The 21,400-nt window shown below is 47.7% G+C and overlaps 5 protein-coding genes across 7 annotated transcripts; 2 read left to right on the forward strand and 3 right to left on the reverse strand.

Annotated features, from left to right (window-relative positions):
* Positions 1-780: 780 nt before the first annotated feature.
* LOC117579988 (TBC1 domain family member 13) lies at positions 781-2,695 on the forward strand. 3 transcript variants are annotated; one of them, XM_034266182.1, is made up of 7 exons: positions 796-846; positions 896-928; positions 1,003-1,076; positions 1,136-1,617; positions 1,704-1,709; positions 1,770-2,293; positions 2,353-2,695. In XM_034266182.1, the coding sequence occupies exons 2-7, from the start codon at positions 909-911 to the stop codon at positions 2,465-2,467; spliced, it is 1,221 nt and encodes a 406-aa protein (XP_034122073.1). In that variant the 5' UTR covers positions 796-846; positions 896-908; the 3' UTR covers positions 2,468-2,695. The 3 variants fall into 3 exon arrangements, with proteins under 3 accessions (XP_034122071.1, XP_034122074.1, XP_034122073.1); XM_034266180.1 differs by having other exon boundaries at positions 781-928; XM_034266183.1 differs by lacking the exon at positions 1,704-1,709 and having other exon boundaries at positions 782-928.
* Positions 2,696-2,807: 112 nt separating this feature from the next.
* LOC117579984 (cytosol aminopeptidase) lies at positions 2,808-4,723 on the reverse strand. The gene is made up of 3 exons (XM_034266163.1): positions 3,525-4,723; positions 3,007-3,471; positions 2,808-2,948 (listed from the first exon to the last, which is right to left on the reverse strand). The coding sequence occupies exons 1-3, from the start codon at positions 4,587-4,589 to the stop codon at positions 2,808-2,810; spliced, it is 1,671 nt and encodes a 556-aa protein (XP_034122054.1). The 5' UTR covers positions 4,590-4,723.
* Positions 4,724-5,269: 546 nt separating this feature from the next.
* Positions 5,270-7,468, reverse strand: LOC117579983 (cytosol aminopeptidase-like). Its single transcript, XM_034266162.1, has 3 exons — positions 6,179-7,468; positions 5,653-6,117; positions 5,270-5,598 (listed from the first exon to the last, which is right to left on the reverse strand). The coding sequence occupies exons 1-3, from the start codon at positions 7,271-7,273 to the stop codon at positions 5,458-5,460; spliced, it is 1,701 nt and encodes a 566-aa protein (XP_034122053.1). The 5' UTR covers positions 7,274-7,468; the 3' UTR covers positions 5,270-5,457.
* Positions 7,469-7,725: 257 nt separating this feature from the next.
* Positions 7,726-18,941, reverse strand: LOC117579985. Its single transcript, XM_034266164.1, is given in 6 exon segments — positions 7,726-9,128; positions 9,194-9,389; positions 9,454-9,661; positions 10,404-10,565; positions 13,718-14,379; positions 18,599-18,941. Coding segments are annotated over 5 exon segments (1,470 nt in total). The 5' UTR covers positions 13,910-14,379; positions 18,599-18,941; the 3' UTR covers positions 7,726-8,416.
* Positions 18,942-19,551: 610 nt separating this feature from the next.
* LOC117580207 (LETM1 domain-containing protein 1) lies at positions 19,552-21,352 on the forward strand. Its single transcript, XM_034266600.1, has 4 exons — positions 19,552-19,804; positions 19,864-20,460; positions 20,526-20,814; positions 20,890-21,352. The coding sequence occupies exons 1-4, from the start codon at positions 19,695-19,697 to the stop codon at positions 21,226-21,228; spliced, it is 1,335 nt and encodes a 444-aa protein (XP_034122491.1). The 5' UTR covers positions 19,552-19,694; the 3' UTR covers positions 21,229-21,352.
* Positions 21,353-21,400: the final 48 nt, after the last annotated feature.

Below are 21,400 nucleotides of genomic sequence, written 5' to 3' on the forward strand. Positions count from 1 at the left end.
GGCATAGCCTTGTCCTATGCACATTGATAATAGATAAAGCCACGCGAAGCCCTGGTCTGGAGGGAACTGTACAATCTAGTTGTCCCAAAAGCGATGGTGTAAAGAGGTCCACTAGTTTTAGCCAAGATCGGTATGGGGGTAAGAGTCTGTCAGAGTCCCAGTTCAGGTGTCTCAAGACAAATATTAAACATTGTTTTTGAACGGATTCAACAAGAATTTGTTGCTCCTTGTATGGAGGACTCTACACACAAGAACAATACTCCAATAACGGGCGGATATATCGGAGTTTAGCCCCAATTATGTTGTAAAGATAGAATAACTGCACCCCTAACCACTAAAAGCTCATTATAATATTTACTTATGAAAAAAATAATAGAATTTCTTATCTCTTTAGTTGCGCGCGCAGTTTTTCAAAAATTTGTATGATGTCAGCTAACATACATGTGTCTCTACATGTTACATACACTTACATACTGTATACAAAGCTTCCTTGCTTCCAGAAGGGGTGATTTGAATGTTTGAATTTGTAAAATATTAGGTCATAAGGTGTACAAACCAATAACAATTAGTATTTAAAATACGTGAATTTGATTCTTCAAACGGATTTAACTAGTTTTTCAGTGTTAAAAGTCTTTGCAAGCTAGTAAAATCAAATAGAACATCAAAATCGAGGAATATGATTTAAGACTACGGTATATTTTTAAAATGAGAAGGTATATTTTTAAAATATACTTTATCGATAGTGCCGCAGGAAACTCGGAACACCAAAAAAAAAAAGAAAAGCAATAACAAAAGAATTAACCAGCTGTTTTTATAACAACAAAAGAAGTCCACATCATTGCAACGAAATTGTGACTGCATGGAGCAGACACAGCCACAGATCAGCCCCGCCCGCATATAGCCAGATCATGTCTATTTTCAAGGCGCGGTATGTACGACCCAAATGAGTGATGTGTTTTGTTGTATTATAAACAAAAGATTGGCCCCGCCCGCATGTTTCAGTGTGAAAGAGTTTGATGATGCTCTGGCCCAGGATGTGATTGACCTAAAGGAGCTGCGAAGACTGACGTTTAATGGTGGGATAGTCATATTTCCAATGGACACAACAATTGATGGCAACGAATCCAATCCACAGGTGTGCCCGATGTACAAAGTTTCCGTGCACTCGGCTGGAAGCTGCTTTTGGGATACCTGGGACCCACGCGCAGCAGTTGGACGACAACACTGGCCCAGAAGCGAGCCCTGTACAAACAGTTCATAGAGGAACTCGTACTACCTCCCGGACACAGCTGCAATGGAGCGGGAGATGGTGACGGTGACGGTGACGCGGAGGTCGCTGTGGAAACAAGGGGCGTAGGCCTGCAAGATCATCCGCTCAGCGAGGGTCCGGAGAGTGCCTGGAACACGTTCTTCAACGACAACGAATTTCTGCTGCAAATCGACAAGGATGTGAGGCGCCTGTGCCCCGACATCTCGTTCTTTCAGCAGCCCACAGAGTATCCCTGCGATATTGTGGTGCACAGCAGAGGAGAGCACGGGCGGCGGCTTCACGAACGGGTAGTGCCCACAGTGCTCAGCTCGGCGAATGTCGAGCGCAAGGGCCTGGGCATGACCAAGGTGAGTTTTGGTCGGGATTTTGTCAGGGCTAGAGAATAAGAAGTGCTCACAGTGTGTTCCATCATGCCTGCCATTGTGGACTTTAGCAGCAAGTAAGTGACACCCACTCAAGCGACACGCTGTTTAATGAGCCTCTTTGACTCTCCAATCAGATCAATTTAATCACAAAACGTTCGGTGGAGACCTACGCCGCCATGGAGGAGGGCCAGGAGGCGCACTGGGAGGTTGTGCAGCGCATTCTGTTCATCTACGCCAAGCTGAATCCCGGCCAGGGATATGTACAGGGCATGAATGAGATTGTGGGACCGATTTACTATGTGATGGCCTCGGATCCGGATCTCTCGTATCGCGCCCATGCGGAGGCCGACTGTTTCTTCTGCTTCACGGCTCTGATGAGCGAGATACGCGACTTCTTCATAAAGACTCTGGACGATGCGGAGGGTGGCATCAAGTACATGATGGCCCGGCTATCGAACATGCTGAAGACTAAAGATATTGATATCTACGAGCACCTGAAGAGCCAAGAGCTGCATCCGCAGTACTACAGCTTCAGGTGGCTCACGCTCCTCCTCTCGCAGGAGTTTCCACTGCCCGATGTGCTGCGTATTTGGGATTCAGTATTCTCCGACGAGCAACGCTTCGATTTTCTCATCAAAATCTGCTGTTCCATGATACTGTAAGTGCAGGCACGGATGTTTAACTCAATTATTGACTGTACATTTTTGTGTTTTTTAGAATCCAAAGGGAGGCGATTTTGGAGAACGATTTTGCCTCGAATGTGAAGCTGCTGCAGAATTATCCACCCATTGATATAAACGTTGTGATTACCCACGCCGTCTCCCTGGCGTAGCACTCACTCGACACTGAAGCCACATATATTACAATGAACTGAAACCCCTGGGTACAGTCTGACCAAGCAATCAACCTTCTACCAGTTATCTCCAATACTTCCCCACCGGGGGAAGGAAACCCCAAGTTTCCAACCAATGATCAAACACCGATAGTTGTGTTTTTTGTATACGTATAATTTCATAATAAACGGATAATCCCCGCTATGTATGAATGTCTCGAAGTGCAACTGCAACAACAAGTGTCATATAGGATGGTCAGTGCTCAAGTGTCTAGTCAGTTGTGTGTGCGTGTGTGTAGCATCGTTAAAACAGTAACAAAATATATGTATAGATTAGAGATTACTTGCCCAGTCGTGGGGCAGTATCCCTGCAAATTGTCTGAGCAATAAACTCCACCAGAGTGCGTGTAGGGCGCCCGGCCATGCCCTTGCGCAAATACTCGTATTCATCGCCCTTCGTCATCATCACATTTGTGGCATCCTTTGTGGAAGAGAAACCCATTAGATCTGTACTCCCACTCGCCCACCACAATACTCACAATATGCATCCACTGGCCACAGGGCACAAACTCACGGAGGAAGGCAGCGGCCTTGCAGGGACGTCCACCACGGCCAATGCCGTAGTTCTGTACATCACTACGTCCCCCGGAGCGTACCGCCTTGCTGTAATACTTCCACAAAGGGAAACGCCACACACGATCTCCGGTGTGCATGCTGGCATGCTTGATCTGCTGCCACAGGATCTCCGAGTTGGTGAAGACCCCAGCTGCCGACTCGTCCAGAGCCTGACGCATGTAGCCCGAACAGGTGCCGACGTCAATGATGCATTTGGGACAGAAATTCTGCCCGTAGAGGAGGGCATCCGCCAAGACAAGAACATCCTCGTGATCGGTGCACTCGATCTCCATGGTCTTACCGTTCATTGACTTGACCATGTCCCCCGGTCGTACCGAATTGCAGCCAACAACATTTTCGCAAAGAGGAATCAGCCCGCGAATGTTGACCTGAGTAAAAACATTTATTAATATCATTCTAAGAGCTCCTCCTAAATACTTACCGGTAGGCGCAGACCAGCAACAGCGCGGCAAGTGGCCACCACAACGGCGGCTCCCGTCATGTCTCCACGCATATGAAAGAGCTCGTTTTTCTTTTTGAGACACAATCCGCCGGCATCGTAGGTCACGCCTTGGCCGACCAGCACAATTGGACGCTCCTCTGCACAGGTTCCGTAATAACTGAGCTCCAAGAAGATTGGCGGCTCGCACGAGGCTCTTCCCACTGCCAGAAAGGCGTGCATGGACTGGCTCTCAGCCCAGCCCTCAACTTTGACCTCCACATTGACTCCCGACTTGCACAGAACCTCCACAACATTTTGGGCAAAGGCAGTTGGAGTGAGGAGATTGGAGGGCATCTCCTGCAGCTGTCTGGTCAGATTCTGTGCTGCCGCCTTCTGCAGTCCAATGCGCCATCCCTCGATGTCGCAGACTTCGTCCTTTGTTGTGTACAAATCCAGCGATGGAACTGGAATCCTGCCCTGTGGGCTGCGTAGCTCCTGATAGAGCCAGATGCCCAATGCGGCTCCCTCGGCAGCAGACTCTGCGTGTCCACAGTTCTCAACTTCGACTCTGTCAGTGTCTAGCTCGGCTAGAATCCGGCAAGCGGCTGCAACGGATCGGCGGATCGCTTCCTTTTGCTCGTCCAGAACTTCATATGGATTGTAGCCCAGGCACTCCTTGCCCAGGCCGATCACAGCCACCGCAGAGTAATAGGGGATACGCTCCGGCTCGATGGCGAAGAAAAGGCGAGCCTCGCCCCGCTTGGGCATTGGTCCAGACATTCGCAGGACCTCCAGCAATCGGCCGTTGGTCTTCTGCACATTGTAACGCCAGCCGGCGGGTGTCAGGATGCCGGCATCGTTGGGATCGCTTTCGTCGGCGAAAACACCGATCACCAATCCGCGAGATGGCGGATCCGCGCACATCTCCATCTGCTGGAGCTGCAACATCTGGTTGATGGCCTGTGTGGCGTAGCGGCGCGAGGTGCCCAGGGGACGGGGTCCCAGGCAGGAGATGCGTCGCAGGCGGAAGGCCTGTGGGACCAGCCGTCGCGCAAAGTGAAGCATCCTTTAACGATGGGTTCAAAAAATATACGAAAGATGCTTCAAAGACGGCTTGATTTGTTCGGCAGCTTCAAAACTATTTTTCAGCATAGAATTTTGGATATGTGCTTCGGTTTCAATCTCCACCCGGAGAATGCGACAATGAGACTAGGATCTACTCCATGTGAAAGTGACAGCTCCGAAAGGGCTGCTTGGGTTGGTCTATTTTGGATGTTCAACACAAATCGGTATCTACATTTTATGTACAAATATGTGTTCATTCATACATTTGTACATACCTACGAGTATCTCCGACAAATGAAGATATTATTCGTTGTTTTCTCTTCCTTCTAAATTTGGCATTTGCACTCTTTGCCAAATATTTTCTACCACTCAACTAAGAGCCAACCCAGCATCTTTCCGCCAATATCTTATGACCCTCCCCTCCCTGAGTGAGTCGCTCGAGACGGACTTGGCCAACAAAAGGGGGAGTACATCAACAATCAAATAGGCAGGGGATCAACCGACAGACAACTAAATAATGAGCAGAATACATTTTTTGGCACCGCCAGCAGCATTTGCCTCAAACTTTCAGTTCCTTATTGAACTTTCCTTTATTCTTTTTGGACAATCTTTATGAGAATTGTACAAGTTTGTGATATCAAATAGTTGCTTTAATCAAAAGGTTCGAAAATGCATTCCACTTTATACTGTGAAGTTTGACTGTTTTAATTATTCTAAAATTACTAATTATTATAAAAAAAACAATTTCCTGAAAATACCAACAATTTCAAAACAATGTTAAGTAACATCTAGGGGCCAAAAATATTGAGTGATGATTGCAGCGAACTGACTCGACTACTGGTACTGGCTTTCTGTCTGATATTCTCTCCTACTTGCCCAGCTTAGGGGCGGTGTCCTTGCAGATGGTCTGGGCAATAAACTCGACCAGGGTGCGGGTCGGGCGGCCTGCCATGCCACGGCGAAGGTACTCGAAATCAATGCCGTTGGTGACCATCACGTTGGTGGCATCCTGAAACGAGAAACGCCATTAAACAATCCACACAGAACCTTATCTTATACTCACAATATGCATCCACTGGCCGCAGGGCACGAACTCACGGAGGAAGGCAGCGGCCTTGCAGGGACGTCCGCCACGGCCAATGCCGTAGTTCTGGACATCGCTGCGGGCTCCGGCACGCACGGCCTTGCTGTAGTAGTTCCACAGGGGGAAGCGCCACACACGATCTCCGGTGTGCATGCTGGCATGCTTGATCTGCTGCCAGAGGATCTCCGAGTTGGTGAAGACCCCAGCGGCCGCTTCGTCCAGAGACTGACGCATGTAGCCCGAACAGGTGCCGACGTCAATGATGCACTTGGGGCAGAAGTTTTGGGCATAAAGCAAGGCGTCAGCTAGGACAAGAACATCCTCGTGGTCTGTGCACTGGATCTCAATAGTCTTGCCGTTCATGGACTTGACCATGTCGCCAGGTCGGAACGAGTTGCATCCAATCACGTTCTCACAGAGTGGGATCAGGCCACGGACATTGACCTAAACAAGAATAATCAGAACTAACCACAAATGGGCGGGAGGCAAAAACCTTTCCACTTACGGGCAAACGCAGACTTGCCACGGCTCGACAGGCGGCCACAACGACAGCTGCTCCGGTCATGTCCCCACGCATGTTGAACAATTCGTTGCGTTTCTTGAGGCAGAGACCACCGGCATCGTAGGTCACGCCTTGTCCGACCAGCACAATGGGACGCTCCTCCGCACAGGTGCCATAGTAGCTGAGCTCCAAGAAGATTGGCGGCTCGCAAGACGCCTTTCCCACTGCCAGGAAAGCGTGCATGGACTGGCTTTCGGCCCAGCCCTCGACCTTGACCTCCACATTGACTCCCGACTTGCACAGAACCTCCACGACATTTTGCGCAAAGGCAGTGGGCGTGAGGAGGTTAGAGGGCATCTCCTGCAGCTGTCTGGTCAGATTCTGTGCTGCCGCCTTCTGCAGTCCAATGCGCCATCCCTCGATGTCGCAAATATCATCCTTGGTGGCAAACAAGTCAATGGACGGCACGGAGAGGCGGAATTTAGGATCCCGCAGCTCCTGATAGGCCCAGACGCCCAATGCTGCTCCCTCGGCAGCGGACTCTGCATGTCCACAGTTCTCAACTTCGATTCTGTCGGTGTCTAGCTCAGCTAGAACCCGGCAAGCGGCTGCCACGGATCGGCGGATCGCCTCTTTTTGCTCGTCCAGCACTTCATACGGATTGTAGCCCAGGCACTCCTTGCCCAGACCGACCACGGCCACCACAGAGTAGTAGGGAGTTCGCACCGGCTCGATGGCGAACAGCAGACGGGCCTCGCCCCGCTTGGGCATCGGTCCGGACATACGCAGCACCTGGATGAGCCGCCCGTTTGTCTTTGTCACGTTGTAACGCCAGCCGGCTGGGGTCAGTATACCGGCATCGTTCCGGTCCTCCTCGTCTGCGAAGACACCGATCACCAGACCGCGCGATGGCTGATCCGCACAGATGTCCATCTGCTGCAGCTGCAGCATCTGGTTGATGGCCTGCGAGGCATAGGAGCGCCTCAGTACCGCATTGTCATACGAACAACGGATGGTCGGTTTCCGGGCGACACGGGCTAGTAAATTCCGCGACAAACCGAAAAGCCGACCGAGCCTTCGAGAAGACATTCCACTCATTGCACTTTCAATTAAAACCAGTAAAATTTCGCGTATCCGTCGATCATCAAAAACAAAAACTTTTTTGCAAAAAAAAGAAAAATTATTAAAACTTAAAATTTGTTTTGCTGGAACACAAAATTTTGATTTTCGTTTTTAGATGTTGACTGGACTATTTACTAACGTGAACTGAATAATTTTGTGTTGAGCAAATCGTTGAGAAGATAGTGACACAAGGGGCAGTACGCTTTTCCATGGCCTTTCCTGATGGTTTCTACCAAAAGGAGACTAGATTGCAATGACTGAAATGTGTGTTAGAAGAGTTTAAATGTGTAAAAAGAATAGAGGTGTCCCCCATGAACAAAAGCATCTGAAAATGTACAAGTTTTCCTTGCATTTTGTTTATTTGTTTTAACCATACTCAGCATAATCGATTAGGTACAATTTCATTCGTTTTTTGTTTGGTTTGTTTGGTTTGTAATACTGCTTAAAATTTGAGACGCTAGCGAGACACAGACACATAGTGATAACATCCATATACCTTTAAATCTTTAATGGCTAATATAGATAGTCCTTGTATATAAAATAACAATGGCTTAAGAACCCTTTCTAGCGTGTAATTTCTGCTTTTCATCATATACCGGGATATGTTTCAGTTTTTGTTGTTGGTTGGTTGGTTTCGAGTTTCACTTTATTTTGGTGGGGCGAGAGTTGCGGTTTGATAAGAAAATATGCAGCTAGCAGGAGATCTGTGTGTGTGTGTTATACACAGTTTGGAAAGGGTGTCTAGGAACGTATCTATCAAGAATTCAACAAAGACTAGTAGTAAGTGGGAGTAGTAGCATAAACTTTGAAAGAGTGCAACAATCTAGGGATTTACTCACAATAAGAGGCACATTAGTTATTTGAGCAACTACAGCATAGAGACTAGAGAGTGCTAGACAGCTGTGTGGTTGAAGGTATCCTTGTATTATCCTCTACCATCGTTGCCTTTACAATCTGCGGCACTTTGGCACCCTTTTGCATGGCGCAATTCGTTTTTCAAAATCACTTTCACGGAGTCAACAATGGCAACAATGTGCACAATGGCAAAGCTCCGTCTATTTACAATATACAATCAAAAAATTGGGATCTCTGGGACAAATGATAATCTTATAGTGGCAATCACAATATCGTGGTCACGGTCACGGGCAGGCCATCGGCATTCACAGAGCGCTCCGTTTGCACCCGAGTGCCGAAACTCTCCACGCTGGTGGCCTTGCTCAGATCGATGGCTGGCACATCCTCATCGTAGTCGGAGGCCAGTTCCTCCTCGGCCAGGTAGCGGCATTTCGTTGGCTTTTTGTGGTGCTGATTCGAATTCTGATGGTCCTGCTCGTTGAAGCAGTGCGTCTTTGCCTTGGAGCAGCACGGCCCAGGTCCGTGTCCAGCCATATAGATGATGCCATCGTCCGTGTCCTCGTCATCGGTGTGCTTCACCGGATAGTGGCCGTAGCCCGCCTCGCACTGGTACGGATTGGACTTGACGTGCACATTGCGGCAGCTGCCACCGCAATTGTGGTGGCTCTCGGCATCCCCCCCATTGGCCCCGTAGCAGTGGCCCCTGTGGAGCGAATGGGCCACCGAATGGGTGTGCACCTGACCCACCCCAGCCTGCGTGCTGCTGGAGTGGGCCACTGACTGCTATATGTGCGAGTGGGAGCGGGCGATGGACAGCGAGTAGGGGCTGAGGTCCTTCTGGATGCTCATCGAGTCGTAGATGGGGAACTCGCAGCAGAGGATGAACTTCAAAGCACTGGGCACCTCCACATAGACAGCAGGTGGCACGGGGATCAGTGGCGAGGTGGAGGCCTTGTACTTGCGATACTCCAGCTGGCTGCAAACATCAGTGGGGGACCCATTAGAAGATGAATCAGTTAATTAAACCCACACGCCACTTACTCCTTGTACTTCTCATCGGCGCTGCGTTCGCGCAGCGGAATGCCGGACAGGAAGAGTATGATCAGCGTGGTGAAGATGGGCGAGGCAATGGCCACCCACTCGTGGCCGCTGATCACGTTCAGGGAGATGGCAAAGATGCCCCACCAAATGATGACCTCCCCAAAGTAATTCGGATGACGTGAAACGCTCCACAACCCTGTCGATAAATTATTTAATAATATTTGAACGCCAATTGGTTGTAAATTTGTCTCCCAACTCACCATCGTTACAGAACTTTCCCTGATTGGCGGGATCCTGGCGGAAGGAGAACTTTTGCAGATCCGCATAGGTCTCGGCCAGCAGTCCCACAATGAACATGCCCGTGCCAGTGGAGTCCAAAGTGGTCATGGTCTTGGGTGCATGCGGCTGCGAGTGGCGCGGCGAGTTGATGATGATCACAGGCAGTGACACGATGTACACCCAAACGGCCTAGAAATTTGATTATTCGAAGAGGAATAGATAAAGTTATATCTCTGATTCTGATTATCGATCAGCAATCAGCAATTTTCTCAGTAAACATCCCATAAAAGCGCTTCTACTCTTAAGTGATTTTCAGCAACAAGTGATTTCTGGTGGAATGGAAATAAATTTAGACAAAACGATTGCGGGACATGCCACATGCAGCACGCCACCGCCAGCGGCCACAGAACAGGACAGACAGGACAGACAGACACACAATGAAGGACAGTCGACAGTTGTCACACACACACACATGCACAGAGATCCTTCGACCCACACCCGACACCCTCAACGTTTAGCAGGCATCGCCCACATGTGCATGTCATTTCCATGCCCCCCCACGCTGCATGGCATTTTAATTGTTGCTTGCTGCAACTGGATCTATGTGGGGGTGTTGGGTGCATGAGTCACTTCCCCCTTGTGCTCCACGCATCTGAAATGTGGTAGTGGACCGTCGACAACTGCTGAAATATGAAATATTCAAAAAGCTTTGCGTCACGGCAACACGTCAATTAGTGACAGTTTGATTGATTTTCGGGCAGAGAAACGAAGCGGGTGTAGGGGATTTCAAGTTGAAGGTTCTGTCATTGAAAGCAACATTGAAAAGTGGCTGACGCAACAAACGTTGAACTCCCCGCTCTTGCAACCTGCAACCTGCAACCTGCCAAGTGCAAGAACAACCTTACCTTGGAGATGGTGCATTGGGACTCACCTGAAAGGTCCAGAAGACCGCATAGCGTATGACGTTGCGTCGGGTATCCTCGAACTGCTTGTCTCGGCCCAACTTGATGATGCGATACAGCAAATATCCGGATAGCCGAGCGCCCCACAGGCACACAAAGAGCGTGACCATCAGCTGGCGGCTGTCGTAGGCCTGCGGAAAGGGAAGCGACAGAGAAAGGGAAACGGTGGATCAAATCTGGCTGGCGACCCAGGGGGAGGCACTTAAAATTAAACCCCTGCGTGTGAATCGATGGGCAGACCCGCAATGCCGTAAATTTGTGGTTACCTACCGTCTACGGAACGACAGAGATGTATACTTGTATCTGTGTGAGTATCGTGGGGAGGTAAATTTAGAGTTGAAGGCTGAATGGTAAAGGTAATTCAACACCAAAATTGAAATATGTACATATATCTTGGTCGGGAATGAAGGCTCATCCCCGCTCTAAAGCTGATGGAGTAGTCGCTGGCAAAGAGTCCAGTTCAAGGCTGCTTTTGATAAACTCGTAACTATTTTGGGAAAAATGTTCTGTAGCTTTTGCAAGTTTAAAACTATTAGAGGAATTTTTGTAGTTCCAAAATGGGTTGCAGAATTGAATATTTAGTTTTAATGTTTGATCCCTATTTCATATTTCTACCTCCTTCTGCAGGGTATAAAGCAAGCCATACCATACCCTGCACTCTCATGGCATTCATTGCCCAACGAGCAATTTGCACGAATTTTATTTGGTTTTTTGGTTTTGTTTTCGTGTGCCAGAGACGAGTGTTGTTTTCTGTGCTGTTGGGCGGAAGTGCGCGTTGTGTTATTTTAAAAAACCACATGCGAATTTTGCATAAATGGGGAGAGCACGCGCCAGTGGAGGCGTGGAGCTGTATGCTCCGGTGGCGGCCAAAAGTGCTCTCTAGGATGGATTGGTTTTGGGGCTTTGCTTCGGGCATGGCTATGGTTTTGTGGTTCAATAATGAATGAGTCGACTGCCAGCGTGCACTTTGGATATTTATAAACGGCATTGATGGCAACAGCCACACAAATACACACATACTCGCACAGCGGGAATGAGCAGGAACCTCGCACAGCACTGGAGGTCCGGGGGTTCGGGTCGGGGCCGTCAAACGCCTCATGAAAAATGCATTACAAGAAAAAATTGTTAAATTGCTGTGCCAATGACAGTGAAAGTGCAGCCGTTGCCGCCCACATGGCCATAACCGCAGCCAAGGCACTAACACACGCCCTCCACCCTGACTGAGGTCACGTACATGAACGAGCGGAAGGCCCATGGACAGGGGCAAGGATTGCTTGTGACTGCCACAAGTTGATAGTTTAATGGGTTTGTCATTTGCGAAGACAGTTCGCTCACTCGATTGTCCATTTGCAGTTTGATTGAGCTGCCTTTCAGGCAAGGCTTAAGCCGTTTTATCGCACGATTTATTAAACGACTCCCCATCCCCCAGCGATAAGCCATCGAGAGGCACGGACAGGGGCATCGTTCTGCACTGCATACAAGCGCAATAAAGCATTTTTATGACCCTCACACCCAGCTGCACACAGCCACATAGATGCACAACGGCTGCAGCTGTGGGAACAGCGACAAAACAGGCAACAACGCCACCAGCAAAGGCAGCACTTCCACTTCCGCTTCCGCCTGACGTCGAGCAAGCGCTCAGCTCTTTCTCTTCACGGGTGGGTGGAGACAGAGCCACAGCCACAGCCAGAAGTGATGTCTGCTTTAAAAACAATTTTCATTGCCAGAATTTTAGATGTTGGCCATGATTAATTTGCGATCGATATTCGGACCAAAAGGGAACCCAAATTTTAATTACAAACAAATGCAAAATTCATGTCTGGTAAAGGGAAAGCTTTTCTGTTTGTCCGTGATCCAATCCATTACCAGAATCAATCGGGGATGCAAAATTTGGGTGGGATGTGGTTGGTTGGTTGCCTGTAGCTGGATTTATATTTCAGTTTTCGTAATGCATTCCCCATTGCTGGATGCAAAATCTGCTCTACTCTGTGGCTGCGGTTTCATACCAAATTGAAATTGACAACGCTCTCAAGTTTATTCGGTAATTCGATAGTGTTTGTGGGTGAAAACAACAAAGAAAACTGATACCTGATGCTTCTTTTTGAACAAATTACGCCGTCCATTTAGAAATGTTTCCATTAAAAAGGGTTTGCTTGAATTAATTCCCTTTATTGCACTCATTGCAGTTTATGCTGGCGAAATGAACCACAACATAGGAAATTGGTGCGGCTTAAAAAGGTAAGTTTTTGCTTTGTAAATATGTTTATTCACTTATGTGGATGCTTATCTCTTTATGCGCTTGACTGACTAATTGCTTGTTCAGGCTGAAGCCAAACGGAGGGACAGTGCCTGAGCACATCTTATTTTTCTTGATTTACGGTGGAAGTATTATGCAGCTGGCATTTATAGTAGTGCGTAAGCAAGTGGGAGTCACGGAAGGTCGAACATTGAGATACGCCTGTCTCGAGTTGATTGGGGATGTGCATTTCCCAAAGGAAATATTTCACAATATAAGTTCAACCTTCAATAGAAAGCTTCAAAATTCACATAAAATTGTTCATTCAATAACTAAAACTGAATGGTCTGATGGTTTGATCTACCCTAGGGGGGCTACACCCTTTGGAGCTTATAGTAAATTCTCTGAAATTTATATTACATTCTTGCTTTGTTTATGTGGTGCTTGCAATTTAATGAAATTTGTGCAATTTAACGTAAATTGCTTTCAAGCTGTTGCCTGTCACATCGCTCACATCTTTCGCCCAAAAACAAAGCGTTCGGTAGTTAGCTGCTTAGGCCCACAGACAGACATTCAGACAGACAGAGAGAGTGAAAGAGATAGAGAGACAGACAGATGGAGGACCCTCACGATGCCAAGGTCATGCCACAAGCTGCAACAACAGCAACAACAACGAGAAACAACAGCAAAAGCGTGGGCCTTGCTGGGCGTAACCTTTTGTTTTGTGAGGCAGACACCAGGCAAAGCAATATATACATGTGGATGTATGTGCAGGGATGCTAGTATCTGTGTGTGTGTGTGTGTGCAGTTGTTTGAGTTGGTGTCTGCGTGCGTATGCGAAATTCAGTTTTCAATGTCAGCGCGTGAAACAACCGGCAGGGCAAGGCAAGGCAAGCGCCACCCAAGCCAAAGCCAAACCACTTTTGGGCAGCAACCTACCTCTCCACCGAAAGGGAGTGAACTGCAGGCGACATGTTTATGGTCACGTTTAAAATGCAGCTAGCATTTTTGCTTGCAAAAGTGAACCGCAAAAGTTTTCACACTTACCTTTGAAGGCCGATCAATTTGGCCGAGAAAGAAGGTCAGCAGCGAGATGATAATGAAGTTGACGCCGCCCGCAAAGTCCGTCAGCTTGTCCATGTGCAGCATCGAGTTGATGAGAAAGAAGAACAGCTGCAGGCTGCCCACAACAATGGCGCTGATGGCAAAGTGATCATAGTCCAGCACGTGGATGGCCATCTCGACAGCTCTTCTGTTTCAGGTGCTGCTGGCGGTCCTCTGGTGTTGGGTGTCTGCGATGTGTCGGCTGTCGGAGTCGGAATGAGGCTCGGGATAAGCAACAGGTTTTGTCGGTTCGTCGGGGATGTTCTTAAATATTGCAAAATGTTTAGCTTTCACATCGCTTCACATCGACTGTCTCCCTCTGGCCCCCAGAGAGGTTTACATGGTGCGCTGCCTGCTGCCTGCTGCCTGCTGCTCTTGGCTGCCAGCCAAGGAGTCTTCTTTTTGTCCTGCTCCTCCCTGCCTGTGCTGTCTGCTGTTATGCCAGCTGGTGCCCGAGTCTGTGTCTGCTTCTGCTTCTGCCCCCTCTGTGGCTGCTGCTCCTTCCACTTCCACTTCCACTTCCACTTCAACTGCTTCCCTTGGACGTGAACGTGGACGCTTGTTGATTATATATTTATGTGATGATTGTTTATTTGGGGTCGTCTCTGCAAAGTGCAATAAATAATGCAGAACGTTCAGGTTATGGCAACTGCTCTGCTCTGCTAGTTATTTGCGTAATGAAAACTTAATTCAATTTTCCGCTAGGATCCTTCAGCTACCGCAGCCACCTAAGCACCGAAGCACCTAAGCATGGTGGCAATCTCCGCTCCTGGCCCTCGCCCAGCCACACCCTAAGCGGTGTCTGTATTTGTGTGCATTGAGCCAACAAATCGTTGGCACAATGTAGGGGAACGAGGCGTCATGGTCCTCTTCCTTCTCCCTGGGTGTCTGCCCGAGGGTTCTGGGTGTGTGTGTGTGAGTAGGTGCTTCAATGGTTTATGTGGCACATACTCGAGCTGTTTGGCTTAACTTCTTAAGCCTTTATCTACACCCGCTTCCCGCGCCACCGTCTCTTCTCTTTCTGGCTCTCTTTGGCCATTGTTTGTGCAACATTTTCAGCCTGCATACATAATTAACTAAATCCCCAGGCTTATCCACAATGCAGCCTCTCTCTCTCTCTCTCTCTCTCGTCCATATCTGACCCACAAAAGTGTGCCACGGATGGCAGATTGCCCCCGCTGCAGGTGTGGCCAGTCTTGAATGCCACCTGCAATCGATTTTCAAGTGATTTAATTGTTTCTTCAGAGGCAGCACTCAAAAGTTATCTGTCCAGCCGCCATTTCGGACCTGCATAAAGTTTCAATGGAAATTTATTTACGGCACATTACTTGTGCCATTTTAAGGCATACAAAGTGCATAAATGCTGAATTGGAAGCTATTTGCAGCTAATGCTAAACAATTTATGTAAATCAGAGTGACACTTTTGGGCTTTTTGTATACATTTATTTATATTAAGAATAAGATAATACTGTAGATAAATTCTCTCTGATTTTTGTTGAATAAATCAACCAAAAATATTTAAGAATATCCAAACTATTAAAGCAGGAACTTGTTTCTGCTATGATAGGTCACTGTATGTACATATAAAGAAGAAACAAAACAAATGTTAGGTTTAAAGCACGTTGATGCTAGTACGGAAATGCATTACAGTTGTCGCTGCTTGAAGAGGCTAAAATTGTTTCGGATCCTCATATCCCATAAACATTTTAATCCTAAACAAAACTCTGTCCTAAAACTGCAATAGAAACCATCCGACATTTGCAAGGGTATTAAAAACATCGGTAGCTCTTTTTGTGCTCCGCGTGGCGTGTTCTTTTTCGTTGGAATTTTAAAGGAATTTCAAGTGGCAAAATAATGAAACCTGTATTTGCTTGTGTCTGACTGAATGGCATACGAAATTCCTCCATTTGCTAGGAAATTCCATCACATCTGGCCTCCACGGAGCTCTGGTCGCCCCGAAAGGTATGCCACACAGTTTTTGCTTTTGTGTTTCGCTCTGCCTCGTTGTTTGCCAAAGAAATGCATCAGTGTTGCACATTCATTAAAGCGACACCCGCGGCGAAGTCAAGGCCCAAGAAAAAAACAAAAGGCTGGAATCGTGTGAAAGTTGTGTGCCTCATGCCTCATTCCATATGCCCCCCATGCCCCACACACAGAGCACACAAACCCACATAGAGAGTGCCCGTTAATATAGATGTGTAGTCAGTCAGCTGTACACAGAAGTCTGGCGCTGTTGCCACTTGGCTTGGCTGTTGCCACTGTTCTGGCTTTTGTTGTGTTTGCTACTTTGCATTCCCTGCCACTGTGTGTCGTCTCCAGTGTCCGGGGTCCGGGGTCCGGGGTCCTCTCCAGCCTGTGCTACACTCGGGGTTGGGGTTGAGGTTATTCGTAGCCGCAAGACATTGACAAGGTGTCTGCCAGGCTGTCACTCACACTCACCACAACTCGGAGCAGGCCAGCCGAATGGTTGGTTGGCTGGTAGGTGGGTTCACTGGGAAGACGGAGCTGCGCTAAGAATTTGCATACAAAGTTCCCATCACATCGCTTCTAGCCACCAGCCTGCCCGACGAATAGTTTTAGCCCCAAGTTTTTCTCACATCTAAACGCATTTTCGCGTGCTTTGCATTTTTCGCCCACGTTCTTTTGCCAGTATCGTCAGCGTGGGAAAGGTGAGCATTTGGCCCGTCCATTATGAACTACGAGTGAAGAATGAGACCTCTTTGATGTTTCTAAGCCTCTGTACGCTGATAAACATGAAATCATCAAAGTCATTAGCGATTAATGGGTTTGCTGATCGATAAACGTGCTCGGGAAATGGCAAAGAGCATGGTAAATATTGGAATCTTGCTTTTGGGTATCCAATGGGTAGACAGATCTTGGTTGTAGCGCGCATAACCCATGAGGTTATTTGATCCTGAATGTCTTTCTGCATAGGCGAAACTGTCCTCATATTTATCCTTACGAATATTCCCATTTTGTACTTGATAAAAAATCGAATCTATCTCAGCTTTCATTTTCTATTTCCCATTCCGAAAATCAAATTTTTTGTTGTCTCTGCCAAGGCCGAATCACGGAATTCGTTCATGTAAACACCTTTCATCACAGCGTGCCTCGTGTGTTTACATGTGTTTCACTCTGGAGGGACTTTGTGCTACTCGCACAAATTGAATATAAGCCTAAGCCCATTACAACACATTTCACGGTCGAGCCAAGACAATGCTTGACTTTCCGAGAACAAGCGCCACGACGACAACAAATTGTCGCTTTGCTGGGAGGGTATTCGCTCTTGGTATTAGATCTCTCTGTGTTTTCCCTTTCCCTTCGTGTATCTGAGAGCTGTGTGAGCCTGCTATTGGCACATGCATTTACAGCATGCAACACAATTTGCCACGGTTCAGCGGTGCGTATGATTAACTTTGAAGCGGCCACGACACCAAAGCCAAAAGCCGCTCTTTTTCCACAGCTTTGCCTGGGAAGCCTGCAAGCCATTGCCTTGGCTTGCTTCGTTGCTTGCCGAGGACGTATGCTAATTGATGCCATCGTTTGTGTCTGCTCCATATTCTATTATTTATAAACTAATGGCTTTGACAGCACATTGCCCAATTAGCCAGCCCTGTCTCAGACATTTTCTTTTTGTGTGAAACGTATTGATTGTGTGGCTGCCTTTGGTCGTTTGCTAACAGACCACGCAATTACTGCTGTCGGCAGAAACTAATTGAATTATAGCTAAACGACAGTTTATTGTATTGGCCATGCAATGCCAATGACTGCATCTCAACCATTAAATCGAATTTTACAGCGCCCTCCTCCTAGACTTAATCTCCGACAATTGTGCCCAGCGATGCCAAAGATTGTGCAGTGTAATCCGAACAAATTGTTTTTTCATGACCCAGCAAAACGGAATGGCATTAAACTCAAATATGCATAACTACCCATCCAATCCAATCCGATCCCATCCATTGCCGGTCGGGCAATTCAATAAAAAGGAATTTATTTTAAATTGACTACCACTGACAGGAAAGTTCCATAGATTGGCAATTCTGATGTGGTGCTTTATGTAATCCCCCTGTGAATGTTGGGGGCTGGGACTGGCTTAATGTGAAGCATATTTGGAACCACCTTGAACTTGTTGTGGGGGACCCAAGAGCCTTTGGTCATTTATTCATGTCAGATAACTTTGGCTGCAGTTCGGGGCCTCAGCTGTTGTTGTTATCGTTGGTCGAACGGAGAAGCATTGACGTATTTTCAATTAAATTTACGCGCTAGCGGCGTAGCATATTTATGGCTTCCAGGCTACGGATATTTCTATTTTTATGTCAGTGGCTCCTGTGCGGGGAGCAAACAAACGACCGAAGTTGTGCGACATGTGGTGGCAGCCGTGTGCCATGCCACTCATGCCGCTCTCTCGTACATAACTAACTGTGTGTTTGTGCATGTGTCAATAATGTAACTGAAGCTTTTCGAGCTCCCTGGCTAACTATATGTACATATCGCTCAATACGTGCCAGGAGTACCCTGTGTGGGCACCCAGATAAATAAATCGGCCCAAGGAGCCACAGAAGCTAAGCGGAAAAAACAAGCGTATACAATACGACTCTCACACACACACACACCCACGCACAGAAGAGTGTATATACTTATGTACTTATGTACCCACAGATGGTTTTACAGACTGTCTTCTTTCTGTGCCTGACGTGCCATGCCCCTTGGTTGTCTTCCCACAGAGAAGTGGAAAGTCAAGTAAGTTGGACACGCGCTGCGTTAAGTTTTATAATTTCCAGACCCTCAGAAGGTCTTCTCTTCTTTGCAAAGCACCCCACTCACCCGTGAAGCTCAAGCACCCTTAACGCAACATGCCATTCCTGTGACGCTTCCAAACAACCAACGCACATTTCCGTTTCCGTTTATGCCGCAAAATGGCCAAAAATTGGATGCCATTGATGGCTCAAATGAGCGTCCGGGCTTGATTAGTTACGCTTTTTGCCGTGGCCGTGGCGCGTGGGCCTACACTTGCTTAATTTCTCCTGGCGCTGCTGCTGACGCTGCTGCTGTTGGTGCAGCCAGCATCTAGTACGAGGCGAAAACAAATGCTCGAGCTTACGCGCAGTTTTCCGTGCGACACAAGCCCACAACCGACGCAACAGACGAGCAAATACAAACGAACCAACGAATTTTCCGAGCAGTTTTTCTGTGCGAGAAAAGCCCGCTCGTTGGGGGCCAAATGGTAGAACTATAAAAGGTGAGGGCTTTCTCTTTGAGGGACGCAATATTTCTCAAAGTGCTTTGACTGTTGAGGACCAAACATCGTGTTGGCCTCAATTTGAAACTTATTTTCTGTTTGCGGTACGAAAAAAGGGGCAGAAGTTTTTAAAAGAACAAAAAATATGAGTACATATTTCAGCAAATTAAAAATTTTCCAATAGGATCTGCTCTAATTTTAAAGTGATTATTATTGCATGTTTAAACGAAGAAATTTCTGTTTTGACTCACCTGCTGCTAATACATATTTACATATGTAAGTCTACGTGTTCATACAGCGACACCTGTTGGCTGTGAGAACCGACTATCGATATATGTAAATTAAATCAGTCTGCGCTCAAATGGGTAACAAAAACCACCTGCAATGGTTTATTATAAATGAATGTTGGTCTAAATTGACAAATGTCAAGCTTGCTCTTAAGCTTTCTGCATTCGAGTTCTTTAAATGTTGTCAAAACTATCGCGGGTGGCAGTGATTTTTAGATTGCAATATATCGGTAGTGCCATCGATGGTTTTGCAGCTCTAATCCATAAGTTCATGTGAAATTTATATTGCATATACTTCAAATTAACGTTGTTGCGGGAGAACTCCTGCATTGGAGTTGCCGGTTGCGTAATTGGACGCACTTGTGTGTGCGGTTTGTGGTTGTAGTTCTGCGGAATGGCATTGGCACTGCGTGTGGCGGCGCGATTTGCCCAAGGTTCGGCAGTGAGTTGGCCCCAAGATCGCCAGCGACTGTTACAGCTATACATTACCAGCACAAGGGCCAGGTTAGAACAATCCCCTGACCCCAATTATCAATCAGCATTAAAACCCCATTTACCGGCAGCGATAACGGACCGAAGTCATATTGCACACTGCCGCCAGAACGGAAATATTCGGCCAAATCGACTGGAGGAGAGACACCGCCAACAATTAAGCGCAATGTAGCCGCCGAGATAACCAGCGTTGGAAAGGTCATCTATGAGACGGGCTGGGATGCCAACAAGCCAAAAGACCCACCAAAAGATCCGCCAAAAGGCCAGCAGCTTGTCAAGACAACCGCCACCCTGCCCGACAATGAGAAGCCCAAAGAGCCGGACGCTCCCAGGTCAAAGCGGGAGCAGATGCGGGATAATATGCAGGACTACATATTCACACGCTACTTCAACTATGTGAAGAACTATGACAAGGTGCTCGAAAAGAACTTCCCGAAGGCCATGCAGCTGTATCACGTCTTCTTTGATGGCGTGAAGGACTTTTTCAGCGACATGAAACGCTTCCTGAAGATTTCCCGCATTGCCAATGACTCGCCGCAGGGGATCAGGGCATTGAATCGCCAGGAACTGGAGCTGTACATGATGATGCCGAGGGACATGATGAAGGTGGCACCGGCCCTAATTGGCTGCTCACTGCCAATGATTGGCTATGCATTCTTTCCCCTTGTGTAAGACCTCGCCAATTAGCATTGGGTGCAACAGTATAATAACGCCCGGTGTGTTTATTTCACAGCTTTTGGTATCCCCGCGTATTTCTCACCTCGCACTTCTGGACTGCTGAGCAGCGGAGCGACTTTCAGAATTACTACATGAAGACACGACTGCAGTACAACAAGTCCGTCTTCCGCTGCCTGCAGGCCAAACTCAAAACGCTGTCGGGACACCCCAAGCATGCTGAGTTTAGGAACATATTGGGCCTGCTGGGCAGTGGTACTCATCCAACGCCAGAGATGCTTCTAGACGTGAAGGATATATTTGTCGAGGGACCCTACTCGCTGCTGGGAATGCCGCGAAAACATGTCGTAAGGCCTTGATGATGAAACCTGAACCCCTTAGCATTTACTATTGAAACTACTGCATGTTGTGTCCTCTTGTAGAAAAGCCTAGTCAATATGCACGGACTGCAGAATAGCATCTTTAAGCGTCACCGCCTGCACGAGCACGCTTTCCTTGTGCACTACATGGACCAGGCCATAACCCGCGAGGGTGGTGTTCACAATTTGAGCCTGGATGCCTTGCGGTACTCGTGCTATCTGCGCGGCCTCAATCCAGTTAATCTCAGCGACGAGGAGATGATCGAATGGCTGCGCAACTGGGTCAAGGTTTCGACGTCGATACAGGGCGAGCATATCACTCTGTTCCTACATCTGCCCATCCTCCTTGGCTACAACCATCCCAGCAACTGGAAGACGATCTACTGCAAGGGCGATGCCTAGGCACTTGTTGGCATTTGCTTTTTTACTTGGTAGACTGTGGCTTAAAGGATGGGACGACCGTAGACTGTGGACTGTTGAGACCATTTTGTTTCTTGAGAGCAAATAAAATTGTTGAAAATCAAAATGAACTCCTGTTTTCCACCTCCCCCACAACGAACACAAGCGAAATGAA

This window comes from Drosophila guanche, unplaced genomic scaffold (genome assembly GCF_900245975.1).
Source record: "Drosophila guanche unplaced genomic scaffold, DGUA_6, whole genome shotgun sequence".
Lineage (NCBI taxonomy): Eukaryota > Metazoa > Arthropoda > Insecta > Diptera > Drosophilidae > Drosophila > Drosophila guanche.